At 35.7% G+C, this 23,279-nt stretch overlaps 1 protein-coding gene across 2 annotated transcripts; it reads right to left on the bottom strand.

The window, feature by feature from the left end:
- Positions 1-2,200: 2,200 nt before the first annotated feature.
- LOC137394341 (immunoglobulin superfamily member 10-like) lies at positions 2,201-22,096 on the bottom strand. 2 transcript variants are annotated; one of them, XM_068081057.1, is made up of 10 exons: positions 21,974-22,096; positions 18,970-19,242; positions 16,937-17,032; positions 16,450-16,603; positions 15,057-15,205; positions 14,764-14,942; positions 13,168-13,300; positions 5,453-5,635; positions 4,436-4,564; positions 2,201-2,698 (listed from the first exon to the last, which is right to left on the bottom strand). In XM_068081057.1, exons 1-9 carry the CDS (start codon positions 22,023-22,025, stop codon positions 4,485-4,487), a joined length of 1,299 nt encoding a protein of 432 aa, XP_067937158.1. In that variant the 5' UTR covers positions 22,026-22,096; the 3' UTR covers positions 2,201-2,698; positions 4,436-4,484. The 2 variants fall into 2 exon arrangements, with proteins under 2 accessions (XP_067937158.1, XP_067937161.1); XM_068081060.1 differs by lacking the exon at positions 16,937-17,032.
- Positions 22,097-23,279: the final 1,183 nt, after the last annotated feature.

Here is a 23,279-nt window from a genome sequence, read left to right on the forward strand (position 1 = left end):
CACCAGATCCCATCAGCCCGGCACAATCTGACGCCGGCTCGGACAACCAGGAGGCCGGATCAATACGGAGATGGTATATGCTACTCAATGGAATTAACGGAAAACGGTTTGGAGGTCGCGCGGGAAGGAGGTAGAACGGTTCTCACGGACACAACCAAGGATTTCTTATTAAAGCACTCAATTTCTCTGAACGACATCAGAGCGCTGGAAAATATGGAGAGCAAAGGCAACACATCTCTACAGGATTTACTGACTTCGGTCACAATGAGTTTGAAAGAAACTGGAGAAGGAGTGGGTAGGCCAACACCGGCAAACGTGGTGACCTACAAAGGGAGTAACATGGAGAGAGACGAGGCACGACGGCCAGATTCTGCCGTGTTGGAAATTACGGAGGAGGGAGCAGAGGCGCTGCTGGATGCCACTCTGACAGAAGACAGCGTAGAGGAGTTACTGAATGAAGTTATGCCGGAACCAGTGGAAGAGGAGTGCCACGTGGCTGCTGTATGCACGAAGAAGAGACAAATAAGTCCCCCCTTCACCGGCGTTGTCTTCTTCTCCACTGGCCATTGCCGTGAGGGAAAGCACACCCGTGAGGCAGCTGGAGTCAAAGAGGTTCAGGCCATGGAAGAAGACCATCATGAGGACCATTAAGTACCTGTCTTTCCGGACTGTGGCACGGGCGGAAGAGCAGGTACAAAATGAGAGTTGCCGGATCTGCCAGTTCACAACCAGCACCTGGCGGATCCAAGTTCACATGCTGCAACACTACGCCGTGTTTGTGTGCTCCTGCAATTGGCAGCATGTGTCAAGGGATCAGACGTTACTACACCATGTGACTCACCAGCAAGGAGGAGTGGAGCCGGTGGTATATCTGGTGGATCACGACTCTTGGGAGCGGTTTTTCCAGGAGAACATGAGGGGCTCTCTGACGATGGCTGCCTGCACACCCACTACCAGAAGAAGGAGACATTGCAGCCCCCGGAGAGGAGCACAGCGGGCTAGGACACCACCGTGCCTCCCAGCCCGGATCCGCCCAGCTTCGACCAGGAGGAGCAGGACGACCGTGGAGCCCGCCGGGTCACGCACTCTGGCCGAAGTGATAGGGCGGACTCCGGCCAGCCAGACCCTCTCGCAGACGCAGCGCAGCCAGGCCCGGTTGCTAGCGCAGGACGCACAGAGATGGACGAGGGCTGCTGAGACTATGCAGGCCACCCTGCGGCAGGGACACCTGGAGAGCCGGGAACGCTAGCTACTATTGGAGGAAATAGAGCGCCTCCGCTATGGAGCTCGCCAACATGAGGCTCTGGCACAGCTAGTCCTTAAACAGGATGTGAATTGGAGACCCTAGTCACCAATGGGGAGGAGTGTGGGGTAGATGGCGTCCCCTTACATTTAGCCAAGCCAAGCCGATGTACAGCCGAGTCAAGCATAGTCAAGCCAGAGCCGTACTGACTGAAGATCAAGCCGAGCTGGACCGAGCCGAGCCGGGCCGAGCCGTGCCGGGACTAACCAAGCAGAACAGGGGCAGAGTTTAGCAGCTATATAAGCCCGAACATTTGTCTAGTAGAGCAGAGCTTTTTTGGGCCTGTTCATTGCTTGTCACTTGATTCATTTCTTGTACACCTTGATGAACTAAGCAGAAATATATGTATTGTGCTCATGCACGAGTCTTGTACTAGTGGAGGAAAGTGACGGTCGCACAAAACCTTTACAATATATTTCATTTTCTTATTTTATCTAGCCATGAATCCTATTATTATGTCTTCTGCTACTGACATCATTAATATTTTATTTGTCCTTTTTTGCAATTAGTAATATTTTCCTGTTTTTGATTTTGCTATGAACATGTAGCAACATCTACATATACCGGCTAACATCTTTATTGTTAGCCGATAGTACAGGAAATTTTTTTTATGGAATATCCATGGTGACTTCAGAAAAAGGCTGTAGCTCATCTTGCTTTTATTTGGTTGTTGTAATTATGGCCAAGGTTTCTTTACATCAATATCATTGCTATCACTAAATTATAAATAAACATTCCTATCCAGAAGTTGTCTGCTCTTTAAGCATGGCTAGTTGCTCTTACTGGTGTGATTTACTTTTAGCTCTGTAAGCTGTTTGCAATTAAAGATTGCTCAAGTACGCAACTTTCAGTTTGAATTTTAACTTGGCAACTGAAACAATAAAAATAAAAGAAAGATGTAGAAAGAAAGTGAGCTATATTTAAACTGAATGTTTCACATCATTTACTTATGCTCAACTGTTCTCTAGGTGTGTAAAACACACAAAAATGTTACAATCGTCACTTGAATCTATGCAGTATAGCGTGATATGAGTAAGAAGATAATCAGCATTTTTAGATGAAGCAGAGGTCAAGGTCACCTACAGTTGCTATGAGTTTACTTCATGTGATAACATGGTGAATAAAAATAATGTGCTAACCAGGCTCAATATTTGATATTCTTTAAATTCTCTCGTAGCTAGCGGCTCATCTAAAAATTTTGAACATTTAATAGGAAAGGAAGTTTGTAACGATCCGTTTGGTTTTAAAACCTGGTTAAATGTGGCAACAGAAAAATAGCCTTTGATCCTGAACATTATAGATGATAAAAGAGTCTGCAGCAAGTGATCACGGACAGCAGAAAAGCAAGTGGCTTTGAACGAAGATGTCCACTAATATTTGTTACTCCTTGGTTTCCTACAACAGCGACATATCAAATTAGTTTGTTAGTTAAAGCGAATGATCTTAAATTAGTTTTATCCGAATGTTCAAGGCCGTAGATTGCATGACGGCTCATGATAGTCACCTCATTTAGCCCAACTTTTGGTCCACCTATAATAGTTTTTTCAGCAACTGCCTCAGAGTTTTGTCTGCAGCCAAGTTATAACTAGCCACCATTTTACAAAGTTTGATACAGTCAGAGCCTTAGTGTAAACTTCCAACGTTGAAAAAAAGCAAGTTATTAGTCTCGGAACCTGGCAACTGATACATTGAGAACTTGCTTTTTTTCAGAGACTATATAAGTAAAGATCGTCAATCATATCTCCAATCTACCTGCAGCATTTTTCTTTTATCAAGATGAGCAAGATGGGCAGTAATAAAACAACACATTGAACAAAATATTTTGTTTCATAGTTATAATTCATTTTCCAACTTACTCACAAATAATGGACTCGAATGATCTAAAGTCTGTTTTTGTTTTGAACATGTGGACATGTTTGATGAGGCGACAAAAAGAGCAACACTAAATTATACTCATTAAATCACTTCTTTTTTATTAGGTCAAAAAATCTCAAGTTTCCATAATTTTGTCAAAACCTTGTTGAGAAGCAAATTTTCTGTCAGCTCAGTTTAGAGAAATTAAACTATTTAAAAATGTAATAAGCAGCAGCTTTTAGAGGTAAATTGACAGCATTTCAGAATTATATCTACTTGTAACAATACTATTGTGATAATTTGTTGTTCAGTAATGATTTTTATGTTAAAAGCAAAAGATTAGTTCTGGAGACAAAAGCACTCATGATGCAAGCTCTAAGCTGCGACATGCGGACATGATTTTTAAGCAAAGTTATAAATGTATTAATGAAATACGATATCAATTCTGACAATTAGCCAACGTGTGAATGCATAAAAAAACACTTCTATTGCATATCATCTTCTAAAGTGCACAAGCCCGCATTTTTTGTTAGACAAATTGCAAACTTAGAAATTCATCAATAAAAATGAGCTATTCTCGAAAGTCATTTTTTAAAACCTATGAACACATGTTTTGCTTCCACGAATTAGGAATTTTAATGAACGTTTATTTGATAATGATAATGTGTATTTAATAAGGATAAATAAAAAACGTCAACTTTGTTGTGTTTCTGCTAATTTAAACTTGTTCCTCATTTATGCTAGTTTACTAACCTACATGGAGTTGGCAAAGGCTTAGCAAAAGTTCTTCACAATACAAAGATTGATTGCTTGATCATCAGCTCTGTTCACTGTCAGCTGAATGTAAGTTCTGCGTTTTACGAGATGTTCATGCCCATGTACATACAGTATTCATGTACATACAGTGCTCATGTATATACAGTGCTCATGTACATACAGTGATCATGTATATACAGAGCCAATCACTGCTGTATAAAATTTGTTTTTTTGTATGCTAAAAATGTATTATTGGAACTGGAAAATGTTTTATTTGAAGAATTGTTTTATTAGAATGTATTGGGAAAATTGGGTCATTGATAGAGTAACTCCCGTGTTGACTGCATACAGCTGAAAGTGGCCTAAGAAAGATAACTCCAAGGTTATAGGTGCACTTAAAACAAAATTAATATGTATTTTTATACTTTGTTTTGGAATCTAAAAGTCTCTTTAGTAAAACATCTACTTATGGCAGACTTTCCTGTTTAGGCCAAAGTACGGAGTCCGAACTCTTATATTTACCTTCTACGATTTCAGTCTCATCAGAAATATAACTACCCCCATTCATAGCTTAAAGGGTATAGACTCCATAATCTTGTGTTGTCAGTATAGTTACTTCAAGCGTTACAAAATACATGTATGTACCATTTTCTCCTCTATCTAAAATGAATAGACTTTAGGCATTTGGTTTAAGATATCAGCAGACATTCAGACAATAAAAAAACATATAAAGTAAATAAAGAATGTAGTTCTAATTTCAAAAACTTACGATTAGTTTTACAAAAAGGCTAAGGTTTCCTCTATAAAATTTGACTTTTTTTAACATTTGCAATATTTTCAGCCAACTCGAAGCAAGCATTGTTGACATGAAACACACGCTAGTTCTATCACATCTTGAACTATAATTATACTTGACAGTGATAACTTACTTCGTTTACAAGACCGGTTTACAAGTTACAGTTTACAAAGTTTACAAGTTTACATAACTTACAAGACTGACTCCCATGTCAACTATTATACTGGTAATTATATGACAGTAAGTGGAATCAAGAAAGACTTAGTCTTCAATATAAAAATGTAGCTAAAAAGGGATTGAAAAGAGGCAGATCAATACAAATTCCTTACAGATGACTGCTTGTAATCAAGCTGATTGGAGATCTGCTATTATATATAAGCCACAACCGTGGATAGTCTTAGTGACCTCAACTGACTGTGAAGGAGAGAAAGTGAAAGAAGCATCTGCAACTGAATAAACAATCAAGCCAGCTTTTGTTCTAACATTCAAAAAGATAAAACTTCCATGACGAATAATTATTTCAAAACAATCGTGAAGTTTTAAAGTTTTGCCGAAATCATTATTAAAAAATATAAATCAGTATATTCTAGTCACTTTAAAGCTAGATGAAATTGAGCATTTTCACAATTGCTGCAATAAAACAATGAGCAGCTCATAGCAGTTACATACAGAAGCAGTTTCACAACACCTTCACTTTTTTGATTTCTACCAAAATGTATGGCTGTCACACAAATTGTGTTGACTCACAGTGCTAGCATAGCCCAGGTCTCCATTGCTAGAATCAGCATTAAATTCATGCCTTCCATTTCTTTTCACCCATGTTACATCTTGCTTGTTAGGCAGTGGATCTCCCTCAACTGTGCAGGTAACCTTTGCTGTACCGGAATTGCTTTTGACTTCGCTCGGACAGCTCACGGTGAGATTCGCTGTCAAAATAGGAAGAAGGATTCTGTAAAGCAAGTTGAAATCTTTTAGATTGGAAAAATTTGTACGTTTCATAAGCATTTAGGATTAATTATAACATAGATATCTTAATGTTTACGTGCAGTGCCTCATTTTTTCTAGAGTATTAGTTATCCCAGCTTGACTACAAACTAAACTGAAGCAGTGACACAGATGGAGAGTAATATTGGGCCAGAATATAATGGTTATGACAACCTTTGCCTATATTTTATAGCTTGGGCCTGACATATCATTGGGTACCAATCATAATCTTTCATGTTTAAAGGATTGACTTAACGCTAGAAGTTGCCTTTGCATGGTGGAAGACAATTTCAATGATTAGATCTCCATGTAGCTATTGAGCTAGCTAATACAATAAAAAGCACCGCAGCATGAAGGGATTATTTTAATCATTGTTTAAAAGTGGGTGACATATTTAACTCTGTCATACCATAAGTTATGAAAGAACAGCCATGTAAGTTAAACATTATAAATTTATAGCCTGAAATTTTAGAGGTTGAAGGTTGACTTGCAACAAAATTCACATTACAGTTATTTGGTATCAAAATATTCAACATGTCTTACTCTGTTGTGTTGTAGGTGCCACGTTTGTAGAAATGTGATTACAAGCTCTTAAAAGCTCAAAAACGAAAAGCCGCTGTAGATGGAAATCTGTTTATTTCTCTGACGTAGTCATGACAGTTTGGTTATTGTCTTGTCACGTATGTTCTCACGTGAATTGAAAGCCCAATAAAAAACTTAATATAAAACTTATCGTAGCACTAGTTTATGACAAATACTTCGGGTTTTACCGAAGACCCCGTATCAAATATAGATGCTCGCTACTTGACAGTTTTGTTTCGGCTTGATCTAATCGTCAAGTCGTAATCTGATCATGTGACCCAATACATCGCAAATAATTTTTGCACCATTTTTCGATTATCACAGGTGACCAACAGGCTCGTCTTGATTATCAGACAATGATATGTACTCTTCCGAAGTAAAGTTAAAAAATTTTAAAAATTTTTACGGTAAGTTATAAGATAACACTGCTAAAAGTGACAGCATTACAATGACGATAATTGATGACAATGACAATTTTATTGAATGTGTCAAGTATATTTGTGAGAAAATTTCAATGAATAAGGTTGCATGGAAGTTTAAACAGAAACCATCTTTTACAACTACGCCACATTTGAGCCATTTGTGAAAGAGAATCCAAACTACGGCGGTCTCGTGTGCCTGCGATTAACTGTTCGTTTTTTTAGCTTTTAAGAGCTTGTAATCACATTCCCACATATTTTGCACCTACAACACAACAGAGTAAGACATGGTGAATTTTTTGATATCAAATAACTGTAATGTGAATTTTGTTGCAATTTTGTCCACCCTTAACATTCATAATTCTTAAAAGGCCAAAATATTACCATTGAATCAGTTCATTTTAGACTATGAAAAAAACTATCATTTTTTCCCTTGTTTTGAGGCAAAATTAAGTTGGTTATAATTGAAAATGAGCTAGCAATGCCAAGTATTGGGAGTTATGAGAGTACAACAGTAAGTTGATGGATTCAGCAGACCTGGAGGTTGTGCATGTGTCATTATTGATAGGGGACTATGTTTACCGTCTGACAGAATGTCATATTTCATCAATCACAGTGGATATTGTTTACTATGAAATCTTATGCTTGTGACCTACATTTAAAAAGCATTTGGTCTTAAAACTAGTGGACGATTGAGACACGAGCTTCAAAAATCTGTCTCACAGAGGCCTCTGTGTATCAACAGGTTACATACTGCTACTTTTAATGATGCCAAGTATAAATACAATCAGACAAACAGCTCAACACTTTACATGAAGAAAATTAACTATTTTGTAAGGAGTCTCTGTTTTGTATGGTTTCACTGAAAATATGAGTCATTTGGAGTTTTGATACCAAATCTTTTTAGCAACTTGTCAGAAGGCATGAAGCATATGCATATGAAGTTTGGATAAAATTGGCCAAAAAATTTAAAAACACAAAGCATTTACATGGAGCAACATACACACATGCACACACATGCAAGCATGCACGCTTGCACACACACCCACACACACACATGCAAATGCACACACACGCACTTGGTAGTATGTAGGCCCAAGCCTTCGTTTAAAGCCAAAGAGTTATCACTAAAATAATTTCTTTTACCGAAGAACCTTCATTAGGATCTTGGCAGTTTCTATTAGTACGGTTTTCTTAATCCTTACAAAAGACAGTTCAGCGTTGACCTCAGCAAGATATGAGATAAGCTGGCTCAATATTATCCCAAGCGCTCCAATCACTACAGGTATCGCTTTTGGTTAGACATTCTACAGTGTTCAAAGCTCACATCCTAGCTCTTCTTACTTTTTTTCCTCTTCCATTCCTATCTTCTATGGCATCTCCTGGGACGGCTAATTCAATAATTTGACACTATGCTGCTGCTTTGTTGATTAGTACTAAAGCTGGTTTTCTGGCCTTTACTATCTTATCAGTTTGAATGATGAAGACCCATAACAGGTTCACTTTGTTTTTCTCAGACACTGGTTCCATCCTATGGTCATACCAATTCTCATTGTGTAGGAGGTTATGCTTCTTACAAATACTTCAGTTCACTGCTGTGTCCATTTTATCATGTCAAGGTTTGTATTCTATTGGTGCAATCTTTGAGCATTTGCTTACAATATGGCCGACTGTTTTGTCTTTCCTCTAACACAGTCTACATTTAGCTTCATTGGTGTTCTTCTCAATCCTTGCTTTTCTGTAATTGGTTCACAGTGATTTGTCTTGTTCTGCTATTATCAGACTCTTTGTTTCTTGCTTTAGGCTTCCTCTTGTTATCCACTTCCACATCTCTGATTCTGCCTGCTCACCCGTCTGCCTTTGTTATTGCCCATTTATTTGTTTCTGTGTCCATTCATCTAGCGATGCACTTTTTTGTTTCTCTCTCTATTTTGATCTTGACATGTCTTCTTCATTGGTAGTTATCAGTTCACCTGAGTTCACCTGAGTTTCGTATTATTCCCATCATGCTGATCTCTGTGTATTTTTTCAAGATATGGCTATCATACTCTATAGTCTCTTTGATATTTATGAGACCTCTACTTCTCTTCTTTCTCTCTATATAGATCCTGTCTACATCCGATCTAGGGTGCATTCATCAGTGCAAGGCAATCAATTTCCTTGTTTTTCTGTCGATTTGCTTCAACTAATCCTTAATCCACTGTACGATGTCTTCTCCATATTTATACAAAGATACAGCCCAGGTTTTGATAGCTTGGAAATTTGTTTTTAAGTTCAATTTTAACTTCCAAACTCTCTTTGCTCTATCCTTGTATTCATCATATATTTTCATAATTATTATTATTACATATATATTACATAAATACTTCTATTAGTGTTGCTGATTCATCTGATAGTGGAGCCAGATGATGTGGAGGTATGTTATGCTTGACTTACTCCTGATGGTAAGACACAGGGGCAAAAGAATGTATGGTAGGGCACAAGGGCACAGGGGTGGATTTGTAAGGCATAGGGGCACAGGGGTGACTAGTAAGGCACAAGAATGTATCAGCAAAACTAGAAGTCTATAGTACTTAAAGCTGGCTCCCAAAAATAGGTGAAATTATTGACTTGTAAAACAGACGCTGCATGCTGTAGTAAAGGTCTAGGCCAGTATTTCACAAGCTGGCTTAAAGATGACAATAATTGTGAAGTGATATCGTACACGCTTCCATCAGGTTTGAGCTATGCTCTACTGACCAACATGTCCTCCTCCATTTTATTTCACATATTTCTATACTAGCTTCATATATTGTAGCCTAATTTTGCCAACAATCAATTCAGACATGTATTACATGGTATTCTTACATGTAATATGGTAGCATTACTGATACCGTAGTAAGTTTGCATTAGCTGTATTCATCTAGTTTTCTAGCCAATTAATATATTTTTGTTTTATTATTTTATTCAGCCATAACTCATAACATTACATTGTATGTCTTCTGCTACTCGTATTATTAGAACTCGCGATATCATTATTGTCATTAGTAATAATTTATGTATGCAGTTTCGGCTATGAATATATAGCTAGCACCCTTGATGTTAGCTGGCTGTAAAGGAAAGTTTTGATTTCATAGAGTATACATGGTAGTTTTAGAGCAAAAGCTGTAACTCAGCTCGCTGTTATTTTTATGGTTGTAGTTATTTGCCATGCTCCTTTACATCAGTATCATTGCAATCACTATATTATATAATGTACAAGCTCACATATTTAGAAGCTGTCTTCTTTTTAAATCTGTTTAATCGATATTACTGGTGTAATTGGTTTCTAGTTCTAAGAGCTGTTTGCAGTTCTTTCTTACTCAAGTACACAACCTTCAGTTTGAATTTTAATGTGGCAACTGAAACAATAAAAAATAAAAGAAAGAGGTAGAAAAGAAAGTGAGCTATATTTAAACTGATGGTTTCACATCACTTATTTATGCTTAACTGTTCTCTCTAGGCACACATTATGTTTTACACTACCTGCTCATTATGGCTAACAGCTATCTAGGAACACACAAAAAAATCTTACAATATATTACAAAGTAGAAAAATATTACCTGAAGCCAGCTCATGACAGCATTTTGTAAAAAGTGTGTCTGACTCAGCTTTGCAGCTTTCAGGATACCACCTGAATTCATGTGGTATGATGTGATACAAGTAAGAAGATAATCAACACTCTTAGACGTAGCAAAGGGCAAGGTCACATATAGTTGCTATGAGGTTACTTCATGTGATAAGGTGGTAAATAAAAGGAATGTGTTAATCAGGTTTAATTTTTGCTAATCTTTAAATTCTCTCATAGTTAGTGGCTCATCTGAACGTGTTGAACATTTAAAAGGAGAGGAAATGTATAATGATCTGTTTAGTTTTGAAACCTGGTTAAATGTGGCAACAGCCAAATTAGACTTATGCAGCTAAACATTATAGATAATAATACAGTCTGCAGCAAGTGAGCATGGACAGCAAAATAGGGAATGGCTTCGATATGAGAATTTCCACTATTAGTTGAAGGGTTTGCAATTCTTGTAATGATAACATATTAATTCGTTTACTATCGCTAGCCGATGTATCGGCAATTGTGGTAATATAAGTAAAGTCTTACTTTGACTTACGAGTGCCCCAACATCCGAACAACTTGAAATATTAGCCAGCATTTAAGCAAGTTTTAGCACTAGCATACAAGGGAAATTTTGAGATACGAGCATGTGAATCAGTTGCTAAGTATGTCAGAGGTATCTTATAAGAAAAGCATCACTCTGTATTTTTCAACTGCTCAGATTATACTTTTCCAACGTGTTTTTGTGCGCATTTATCAGTGCAGAATTAGGTGAATTAAAAGTTCTGGGCGTAGACCGAAACCCAACCAGCCCAATGAAGGATAACGCAAAAAAAGCGAATGATAATAATCGATATTTAACGTGAAATTATGGAAAAATATGATAATGGTGTATGCGTGATTGAGCTGGCTCACCAATATGACAGAAATACATCCACAATATTCACAATTATTTAACAGAAGGATAATACTAAGGGCATTAAGTCTGCAAAAAAGGACTAACCGTAGTTTCCAAACAGCGTAGCAACCTTCCCGACGTGATGGAGACTGCTCATGTTTTAGATAAAAGACAAGCAATTGGTCGGTGACAAAGTAATGAAAATTATACTATATAAAAGGCCAGTTTTATCTACATGTATCAAAACTCTAAAAAATAGACATTTGGACAAGTTGGCTCGTGGTCGAACATTAGTCCTTTGTGACAAGACTTGTGTTTGTCCTTTTTGTAACATGTTAAAAGGGCAACATAGGAAAACTTCTTTGGATAGGTTTTCTTTAAAAGGACCGGCTGATTGTAAAAGTAAACCAAAAAAAAATTAGCTAAGTAAAGAAAAAAATTTAAAACTATTAACGGCAAGATTTTTTAATCGCGTCAAGTTTAAAATAAAAGTTTGCTATTAAGTCTGTCTATTAGAATCCACATTTATAAAAGTCAAATGTTGTAATGAAGGATAACCTTGCTCATTCTACTTGGCAAATGCTAGCTTTAGCTGCTATTTTATGTATTTAATTTTACATTTTATTTAATCACATTTCCTTGCATTATGTTATATTTGTTGTTTTTAAAAGCATGTGGTAAATTAAGACAATTGCCAACATGTTTTTCTGTTACAATATTTTTTTAAGTGTTTTTGTTTGTGTTTTTTAGGTATGAAAATCAATCAATATATATTTCATTGTTCTATATATAAATAAATTGCACCAACATGTGAGTAAATTTACATAAGAGCTCAGTCCCAGAACGTATTGAGCTCGTAAATCAAAGTATGGCTGTACAGAACGTAAACCTATGAATTGGCAAATCAATAGAGTTTCACTTTTCTTTTTATTCCAAAGCTTACGCATTAGCTAGACAAATCAAATCTTGTCCTCCAAACAAAACCACCTTGTTGCCGATCACATACAACTAATCAAACATCTTTTTGCTAAGAAATTCCATTTCTAATTATCTTTCAACACAGGAAAACCAGATCGCTATTGTCATGGCAATAAAAAATTCACCCATTCACTAAACAGTTTTATACATATCTTGTAGAAGTATCTGTTCTGAATAAGATGCATTTTACAGTAAAACGATATCTGCATTGATTCTTAAGGTATTTCATAAACACTAGTGGCATATCAATTTTTTGAAAATCCATTTGAATTAGTTTGTTTAAAACAGCGAATTTAGCGCAGTAATGAAAAAGTTAAGTTAGTTTATTGGTAAAGCAAAAGATAAAAAAGCAACTACGTACCAACATTCTAAACCATAAATTGACCATATAGTGCTCATGTACATACAATGAATATCATGCTGGAAACAATTATTTATGCATTGGCAGCACAGCATGCTTTCCTCAGTGTGCCAAATGAATAATAGGGTAAATTTATGGTGCTTCCAGGTTCATAGTGTTATGCAATTGGAGAACACGCGAGGCATCTGCATTTTAACTACATACCCTTCACATTTGTTGAAGAAAAAAAGCAGGCTTTGTCTATTTGAGGTGAACGACTGTACAGGCCTACAGGGCAGCTGACAAGACTCCATCAATTACGGATACGAACGTGAGTTTTTAAAATCTTTATGAATACTTATTTAATGTTTTAGGCTACGAGAGCCAAATATGTGCTGTATTAGAAACACATTTGTTGTATGCTAAAAATGTATTATTGGAGCTGAAAAATGTTTTATTTGAAAAACTGTTTTATTACAATGTTTGCTTAGGTCATTGATAGAATAACTCCCATGTTGACTGCATACAGCAAAAAGTGTCATGTCGAAGATAACTTCAAGATTATGGATGTACTTAGGACTAAAGGAATAGATGTGAAAGTGCCCTTAATGAAACATCTACTTATGACAGGCTTTTCTTTTTTAGGCCAGAGTACGGAATGAGAGCTCTATATTTACCTTTTACGATGTCAGTCTCATCAGAACTATAGCCACCTTCATTTGTAGCTTGAAGGGTATAGACTCCATAATCTTGTGTTGTCAGTAGAGTTACTTCAAGCGTTACAACATATTTCCCATTTTTCTCTTCTATCTAAAATTAATATGCTTAAAGCATTTGTTTCAAGATGTCAGCAGATATTCAGACAATACAAACATATGAAGCAAAGAGAGAATGTAGTTTTATTTTCAAGAGCTTACGACTAGTTTTAAAAATAATAGCGCTAAGGTTTCCTCTATGAAATTTGATTTTGTTTAACATTTGCAGTATTCTCCGCCAACTCGAAGCAAGTAGTGTTGACATGAAACACACGCTAGTTCTATCACATCTTGAACTATATACTTGATGGTGATAACTTGCTTAGTTTTATTTGTATTCTGTTATAGTCCAAATAAGGATTTCGGTTTGTATTTTATCATCTATTTTTATGACAAGTTTGCAGGAAACACTAAAGTTATTTCTGGCAAAAATTCATTGATTTTGTGTGCGCATAATCGACTTCCAAGGTACCACCTCAAAAATGCTCAAGGTATTTTACTGGTCTGTAGATTGTCTCAGTAAACATTAGTTACATTTTACTAACTAGCACAAAAATCAACATTGAAAAAACTTACTACATGTATATCAGCAAAACTTACTGCATGTATATCAGCAAAAGCAAATAGGAAAACACAAAAGAGAAGCGTGAAAACCATGAGAAACATGAAACTGACCTTAAAGCTGTTTTTTAAACATTAAAATACTAATTATTATCACAAATTATTTGAGCCAGTCAAATAACAACTAAGGGGAGAAATGTTAATAAAATATATAGGTAGTTACTGTGAGGATTCATAAGATTTGACACTATCATAGAGATATACTTAGAGATAACATAATTATGGATAAACTGGCCATTATGTTATAAATATTAATGGCCATTATATCATGACTCAGAAATAACCTTTTTTTCCTACACAAAAAAGGTAAAAGTTGTATTGCTTTCAAAAAATCTATTTTAGCGTTTGAATTATTATCTATAAAGTGATAAAAATAATACAGCTTAAGTTCTCTAACATATGGGGCAGAGAAATTACAGTATAAAATACTATTCAGGTTCAAAATCTATTTTAATATGTAACTAAAAGCATTCAATTTAGTTGTGGTAACCACCTTGCATGTTAGAGTATGTTATATAGGCAGATGGCACGAATACTCTTTCTACTGTGATATCTTATCAAATAATGTTCAATTAAGTATCTGTAATTTATGAGACAATCAAACCAGCTATTGTTCTTGCGACCGAAGCGATAAAACTGACATGAAAACGAATTATTTCAAAATAATCAAGAAGTTTTAAATTGTGCCTAAATCATTAATAAAAATTATAAATCTGTACATTCTAGTTACTTTAAAACCAGGTGAGATTCAGCATTTTCACATTTGTTACAGTAGAACAATGAGTAGCTTATTGCAGTTACAGCAGTTACATACAGAAGGAGCACTTTCACAACAACTTCGCTTTTTTGTGATTGTTACCGAAATGTTTGGCTGTCACATAAATTGTATTGACTCACAGTGCTAGTATAGCCCAGATCTTCATTGCTAGAATCAGCATTAAATTCATGTCCTCCACCTCTTTTCACCCATGTTACATCTTCTCTGTTAGGCAGTGGATCTCCCTCAACTGTGCAGGTAACCTTTGCGGTACTGGAGCTGCTCTTGACTTGTCTCGGACAGGTCACCTGTGGCTTTGCTGAAAGGAGGGCATTGCCAAATTCTTACCCTTTTTACAACTCTATGACATCTGTTTTAAGCTGAAAGTTACAATATACTTTGGAAATGTACCTTGAATTTTAGTATGTCCTACCTCTAAAATGTAGGAATGCAGAGTCGCTGACCTTATCAAACTCGTAGCCGGGCACCAGAGCTTCACATATAATTTGTTTGCCATCTTGTTCAGGTTTGAACATGTATAAAATTGTTCCTTCATATACAGTGTCATCGCTTTTTACTTCGCTGCAAGTATAATCCTGGTGTGCATTGCCTGTATACATGTAGGTACTAGTAGTACTATTATTAACTACTGATAGTGCTATTGTTAACTACTGATAGTACTGAGAGTATTATCAGTATTACTAATAGTATTAGAAGTATTTAGTCGTGGTACTACCTTTAACTACTGAGAGTACTATCAGTAGTTCCAGGTAGTGCTCACAGTAGTTACTGATAGTACTACTAATAGTGATAGTGCTATCAGTGAATACTGACAGATATACTAGTAACCACTAGTATAGTGCTATCTAGTACTACTAATAGTAATAACTACTACTGTAGTCTAGCAGTTACTAATACATGTATGATCAGAAAGTACTGATAGTACTATCTGTAACACCGGTAATATTAAGTACTAAAGAAAGGTGGAGGGTGACAGGATGTCAGAAATAAAAAGTGTTGAGCAGCAGCTAAATTTCCACTGATTAATGTAAATGTATATACATAGGAAATTCAGTCAGCGTGTCAAGCAATAGTGACTTAACACAAGGTACTATATTTCGGGTTAATAATATACTATATTAGGTATACAGTTCTTTGACTGAGGTTGATCAGTATATTATTGCTGTATTCTTTATACATAGCTATAGCAATAAAAGTTATAAAAAAAACCTCCCTAATCATAAAAACAAAAACCACACTGCACAAGAATATTAACACAATTTGCTTCATTAATACCATAACTCTCTCACAAAATAGCTTGAGGGCCACAACAAATTGTTGGCACTAAAACTGATGTGTCATGAATAGTTCTTATTTTTAAACCAAACATTGACCAACGATGTTATATCTATAGCATATCTATGATAGCATGTACCTTTAAGTGCCCCTGGGTATATACATGTTAGCGTACCTTAGTGTACACATTAAAGCATACCTTAGTGTGCACAAGTAAGTATATTTTAGTGTACACCTATAAGTATACTTTAGTGGACCCATGTAAGTATACATTAGTGTTATACACTTGTAAGAATACCTCAGTAGACACCAATAAGTATACTTTAGTGTACCCTTGTAAGTGTACATTAGTTTATGAGTTTATGTGTATTTATTTATTGTATTGTATTTATTGTTTATTTATAATATTTAATTTTGAAAACTTGTTTTTGGAAGCTTAAACCGTCGGTAAGTTGTAAATATTGCTGAGGTATAACTTTTCTACCTTTTCATTGATAGGCAAATGGGGTACCCTGAAAAGCCCAACTTACAGTGTTTCAGGTTCTTCACCGCCATCTATTCTAATGAACATGTCTGGCTTGCTGCCATTAAAGGCTTTGCATGTGATTGTGTTCCCAAATTCGCTGATGGTCACCTTGTATTCTCCATTCTCCACACCTTCCAGGGTGACCTTTTGTACATTTGCTACAACAAAATTCTCTACCAATGGCCACACTATCTAAACTTGTAAGAGTAGTTTAACATGTACAATGACTGTTACATACTCATGTATCTCTTGTTTCTATATCTTTACTGACAGTATCTGGCAGCATTGTTGACTACCAGCATTGGTACACATTACTACAACTATAGATACACACTTGTACACATAGTTATTGTCAGTTCCAAATACTCAATGTACCTAGCTCTCCCTGCTGTCTGTACACACGGACTTACTTGTCGCATATATACTAACTTATATATTTTGCCTCATACAAATATTTATACTCATATATCATCTTTACTACACGTACTTACCTGCTACAGATATTTTCACCTCATCATTTTCCAGCGTGTTACCCTGGCCATCACCCAAAATACACTCATAGACCCCAGTATCTATCATAGCGATTTCTGCAACAATTATATTTATATTTTTGGATAAATATTTACAATTTGCATAGCAAAGCGGTTCTTTTTGTATTTTCTTAGGAAGTCAACAAACGATTTATTTGCATAACCATCGATGCATATAGAATACCGGGTTGGTAGCAATGTTCAAAGTATATGTATCACATAGTAAAACGTTCTTTATAAATGTTGTTAGTATATAGCTAATTCTACCAATGTTTGGCATAATTGACCAAACCAGTTTTCAAAGTTTGGTTTTATCTAGTGCTATTTGGTGCACACCATGTTTGAATCTAAATTGGAGAATAGTTGAAGTTTAGCTTTTGTACCTATTATTAGATTTTCTGGATAAGCTAAGTTCTGTGGTAGCTATTTTATACACAAGATACAATCCAACTCACTTGAAGTCATTTCACCATAGTTATGGAAAATAATAAATGCTTTATTTGTGTTTATTATAAATCACCTCCATGTGTTCACCATGAGTTTCAAAAGTTTAACATCTGCTGTTTGCATGATAATTTACACTAGTAACTTTGGCAGTCTCACGCACTGTGAGAGATCATCATGAGTAATAAGTATATGCATAAATATTCTATAAAGTGGTAAGGGGGCCAAATGCTGTAGGGTTAAGTGCGTCGGTCTGTAAAAAGGAAGATCCAAGTTCGATTTCCGTGTGAGGTCACTATTTCCACTAACGCGGATTCCATGGCCTTGGACAGACATTTTACTGGACAGACACAACTCTTATTCTAGTAAAAATTTCTTGGCTGTATTCACAAACATAGTAACAGTTATTTTTCTTTGCTTTTGCCTCACACGTAAATACATGTCTCCCATGTGAACACGTTGTTATCAAGATCAATCGCCAATACTATAAACATCTATCAAAAATTAAATTTTTGCCAAGTCCAAGCAGAAAAAATGTTTAGGATTCAACTAGTTGAGTGGATTTTCATCTAACGTTTTGTTTATTTAATAGATGATGGAATTGTGCACGCCTGTAAAGACCAGCTATAGAGAAACAGCGTGGGACAGCACAGTATGTATCACTATATCAAAAGGTCAGACATGGGATTACCATCTATTAAAACGTTCACTCTCATTTTTTCATAATCTCATATTAGCACATACTTATGTTATCTTACACGAATTTCATTTGATTTATACATGTAAATATTACTTTATTTCTATCACAGAAATCAAGAAATGTTTTTTTCTAAAGCAAGTGACTACTTTTGGATATCAGCTGATTGCTATCATATCCAAGGAAAAGATACCTAGTCACAAGAGCTTTAATCGCAGGAACTCTAACAAAATTAGTTTCAAGGGCTGGGAGACTTTTACCTAAATGGTGTATGGTACACCTTCAACAAAGTATCTTTCGGATTAGAGAATTTTGTATAGCCTTCCGGCCCATCATCATTACTCCCTTTTACTATGTTTAAAAAACAGCAAAGCTGTTTAGGATTCTTTAAACTACATTATTTACTTTATAACTTTTTTATATTTGTTATAGCGATTTTGAAGAAAGTCGAACTAGTTGATTTGCTTATCATTATAACACAAACCGTGAAACAAGGTTCCCATATGTTCAGTGATTAATTCATCTTACCAGCATCGCTCAGATAAGTGTGGCTAGTAATTTATTTTCTGTTTTACTATTTTTAATACAAAAGAACATACTTCAAACTTCATACTTCATACTACAAACTTCAATACTTTTTTTTTACAAAAGAACATAACTATTGTACTTTTTAATCATTTCATATGGCTTTAGTTCAACACACAACCCTTATTACTATATAACCCAACACCATGTACTGTATTTATATTTGTTATTTTTAGAACACAAAAAAAACATTAAAAAGAGCATTTTACTTGATACAATTTGACTTACTCATATCTGACAGCAAGCATCTAAAATTCTTCCACGTTACCTTTGATAGTGAGTGATAAGAAAAATGCAGTCGCATCTCCACCAGTTGCTTTTATGTAGTTTTCCTGGTGATTTTGCCACGGCTGCTGAAGCTCTGATCCATTAGCAAAGATCAAAGATCTAGATGAACTCTCTTTGTAATATAAGCCTGGTACAGTCGGCGCAGGTATATTTTCAAAGTTACATTTTACTTCCACTTCCACACCTATCTTAGCATCAAGTTCCTCACTCTGTTCAACTTGTCCTCCAGCAATTAGTTCCACTTGTACTCGACCTAACATATATAGATACAGAGACCCTTAAGTTGAAAACAGTTTTTATCAAGGTTAGATGGGCAACTTGTTCAGTTTCTGAAGAGGCATGGCAACAGACGGAAAATATTTTAGAAAAATCTGCCTATTTTAGCCATTCACAGTTGGTCGCAAGTATTTCAATTATGAGAGTACAACTCTTTCATGAGTTGGTAAATTAAACTAAACTATAGACAGTGGTTCCTTGTGTTATATACATTTATGTAGGTCTGATGCTTCATACACTATTAGCAATAGTAATTACCGCTTCATCAGTGTAATAGATAATCGATAGATTTACGAATTGGTTGTCAAAAGAGAACCAAACCATTTTGCATTCCAAAACTGGAAGAAAACCTTTGGTACTACAAAAAGCTTGATTTCGTTAGACAGTTAGTATGAGCAGAACTAAAGATATTTGACTCAGAGAAAAGTGATTGCTGTATCATAATTGAGGACAACTCTTAGACTAGTGAAAAACAATTTGCAGAGTTGCTTGCCATTAATTATTATGACAGCAAGGTTAAAATACCAAAAAAAATGCTTTTATCAAACTCACTCATTATACAAATATATTCATATATGTGACACAAAGTGGTAGTTGGAAAAGGCTTCGCTCGATCACTGTTTATTTGAAACAATTAATAAAAATAAACCAAGCTTTTGAAAGTGAGGCCAAGCTAGAGTCAGAGAGCTCGTACTTCCTTTAATAAAACTTATAATTGAAGTTATAGGAGAACTTTTTTTTTTTTCTGATTGTTTGTAAACAATTCTGAGCTATTTTTCTGTTTTAGAATGTGTTAGTATTGTGTTCAATAAGAGTAAGACATTTACCTTAACCTTTCAGTAACTGTTTTATTTTTTGTAGAACAATGTTTAGCCTGTGATTAATAACTCTGTGCATTTACTACTGGCATGTCATACCTGATCATCCGCAAGAGTATTTTCATGCACAAACTTTTTTTATGATTGCCAGCTGATAGGAGTTCAGCTTGAGTGGTTGGCACAAACAGAGCAGTAACTGTTACAGTCATAAGGAAAAGAGGTGATTAGGAATGTGTTCATCTTAGAGTCAAATGCTACTAATAATAAACATAAACTTGTGATCTAAACTGATCTGTGATTTTTGTTATCTAAGTTGAAGGTAATAACTTTCAACCATCTGCACCCTGGTTTAACTCTAAAGTCTAAAAAATAATTTATGAGCTATATTTATAGGATAGCTTATTGTGTGCCCAGTAAAGCTCTAAATTTATGGGTCAAGTTGGAGCTTCGGTGCACATACTTTGCGAGGCTGCTATTATTCAAGACCACAGGCCACATTTTTGATTTAAATTTAGAAGCCGACTGTGTTGCCACAGACGGCGATACTAAGACTAAACTTTTCTTTGACATCCTTGGGAGAACCTTTCAGAGAATTTTAGATTTTCAAATCATTTTTTGTTGGTAACCAGTTTGCTTCCAATCACCAATACAAAAGCTGGTGTGACTGTAGGCAAACATAGAATGTTTATTGATGTGGTTATAATAGATCCTGCCCAAAAGATATTTGCATGCTTGATCTACACACATCTCAAAATTTATTATAAAACAAAAATGGAGTCATGGATTGTATACTAGGAGTGAGTTGAATATAAACATTTACTTTATGGTGAGAGTGAAATATAGTCATGTACTGAATACTAGGAGTGAGTTGAATATAATCCATCTCTTAATGGTGAGAGTGAAATGTAGCCGTGTACTAAATACTAAGAGTGAGTTGAATATAAACAGTTACTTTATGGTGAGAGTGAAATAGAGTTATGTACTGTATACCGTGAGTCCTCATGCTCAAGCCGCGTGGCTTGTGCTCAAAAACAGATGTCTCACGAAAGAAAAAATAATCCTCCAACAAGTCGCGTATGCCCACAGACCGCTGCTAATGACTGAAGTCTTGTCATCCTTGATCCCCTTCGGAAGCGAGAGTGTTAAGACGGGTTTCGCTATACCCCTGTCCTCTTGAATAAGAAACCAGGCTACATCAGAACACGTGAAAAGAATTTTCTTTTACTTCCAAGTTCGAATTGAAATTTCTAAACCCTTGCATCAATAACTTATTTTCCATGTCTCAGCTAGATTTTTATTGCAGTGTTAGAGCGCTTCACGTTTATGGAAAGACGCCGGTCAAGAATGAAAAGGTGTTAATTACCTATGGCTGCGGTGAGTTAAACATGAGTGATAAATTCTTCTTTATTCTAAAGTATTCCATAAACATGACTTTGAAAATAAACGAGTAGGTCGCCAAAACCCCGTACATAAAAGTGTCTCATGACTGCGATTCTATGGTTATAGCGCGGAACTGAGCAGAGACAGCATTTATCGAAAAGCCGCCCTGAGCCCCTCGTAAGTTTTAAAAACTTGGCTTTAGCCGCAGCTTATGACCTTGAACCAGGAGCCGCGCCCAACGACAGGCCGTGCGACTTGAGCATAAGGACTTACGGTACTAGGAGTGAGTTGAATATAAACAGTTATTTTATGGTGAGCGTGAAATGTAGTCATGTACTGAATACTAAAATTGATTTTAACAGACAGGTGTACTTCAGTATATACAGGAAGAGTTATCTCTAGGAAGCATTCATTATGCTCACTATTATAAAATACAAAGTTAGCTAGCGTTGAAGGCTCTAGTACATAAATGTCTTAAGCTCTCACTAAGGAAAATGAAGTGGTACTCACCACTAATCCCTAAAATTAATTCACAGATCATGAGCAGTGCATAAATCCCCATGATTATCAAGAAGTTGTTACGCAAAACAATTCTCTAACTAGGCTGGACCGTCTGCCCTACTTCACGTGCTTGGTTTGAATCAATCCTATTACTCAACTGGCAAAATAAACCCGCCTACTGTGACACAATTAGATCGGTCTGTGATTGGTTGATTTTAATTTCACTCTCCGTTGTTGGCACAAAAGATAAGAATGAAGCAAAGAACAATGGAGGATTCAGCTTAATTTACGATCAAGGTCGTGATATTTTAATGCACAAGTGAACTGAATAAATTGCTTTATGGTCTATTACAGCAATCGAAGATTTATTAAATGTAAACGGTACGACGACAAAATACTGAAGATTTTACACCATAAATCTTTAACCAGGCGGTTGCTTCAAAATTTCACATAATTCAAACAAAAAACAAAGTAAGCATAAACAGTTTGGGTTTGGATAGTAAGAAATACAAAACCCAAAAAACCCTTCACAATTGAGTTTATATGCACTTTCTATAGAGTGGTACCACTTCTATTCACAAGCTGAAAAGTAGGGAAAAATCAGTTTTAGGTGTAACTTTGGAAATAAACTTTTTTTTTCATAAAGTACTAACTTGTACTGAGTTATTGAAAAAGGTTTTTTTATAAATAAGTCAGCATTAAAAAGTCCATATCAACTAACCCATTAGTCTAAAATCATTGTTTTATGTTGTTTCCATTTTTATTTACAGACAGAGTGCATCGCTTCCGATCATTTGAGCTTCTTAGTAGCAGTGGTGTTGTGAGAGTGTGCTGACCTCACACTTATGGGTTCAGCGTAAGGTCTTGTGCAAATAAACCTTTCACTTTAAACTTCAAGCAAGATAATATATTTGGGTAATGCACACTGTGCATATAGCAATCACGTGTAAAAGACTGACTCTCCATAGCTAAGAGTGCTTCTTTATTATAAAAAACTAAGATGGCATGGTTTTCAAATAAATGCCTAGCGGCTAGCCGCATTCGCCAGGACTAACATAATCAGGTCAACCCCTATGATTAATTGATAATAAATCATTCTTCTTCTTTGCTATATCTTCATATCTTAAACCTTTTCTTTTTGAAAAAATTAGAGCGTAGAGTCATTTGATTGAACAGCAGGAACATTGCTTCAAAGTGTAGAGAAGAGAAACAAAATCTTGAAGTATAAGTACATTCTTTTATGATGTCTTTCAAATTCAGCCGATATTTGACTCATTTTGTGTATTAAAATCTGCTTTGGTTTCTGTGTGTCTAA

This window comes from Watersipora subatra, chromosome 1 (genome assembly GCF_963576615.1).
Source record: "Watersipora subatra chromosome 1, tzWatSuba1.1, whole genome shotgun sequence".
Taxonomy (NCBI): domain Eukaryota; kingdom Metazoa; phylum Bryozoa; class Gymnolaemata; order Cheilostomatida; family Watersiporidae; genus Watersipora; species Watersipora subatra.

Coding starts and splice junctions, on each gene's coding strand:
- LOC137394341 (XM_068081057.1), bottom strand. CDS start 22,025: ATGGGGATTTATGCACTGCTCATGATCTGTGAATTAATTTTAGGGATT. Junction 16,604..16,936: donor GGTGAAAATATCTGTAGCAG/GTAAGTACGTGT, acceptor ATTTTGTTGTAG/CAAATGTACAAAAGGTCACC. Junction 4,565..5,452: donor GGGCTATGCTAGCACTGTGA/GTCAACACAATT, acceptor TAGATAGAGGAG/AAAATGGTACATACATGTAT.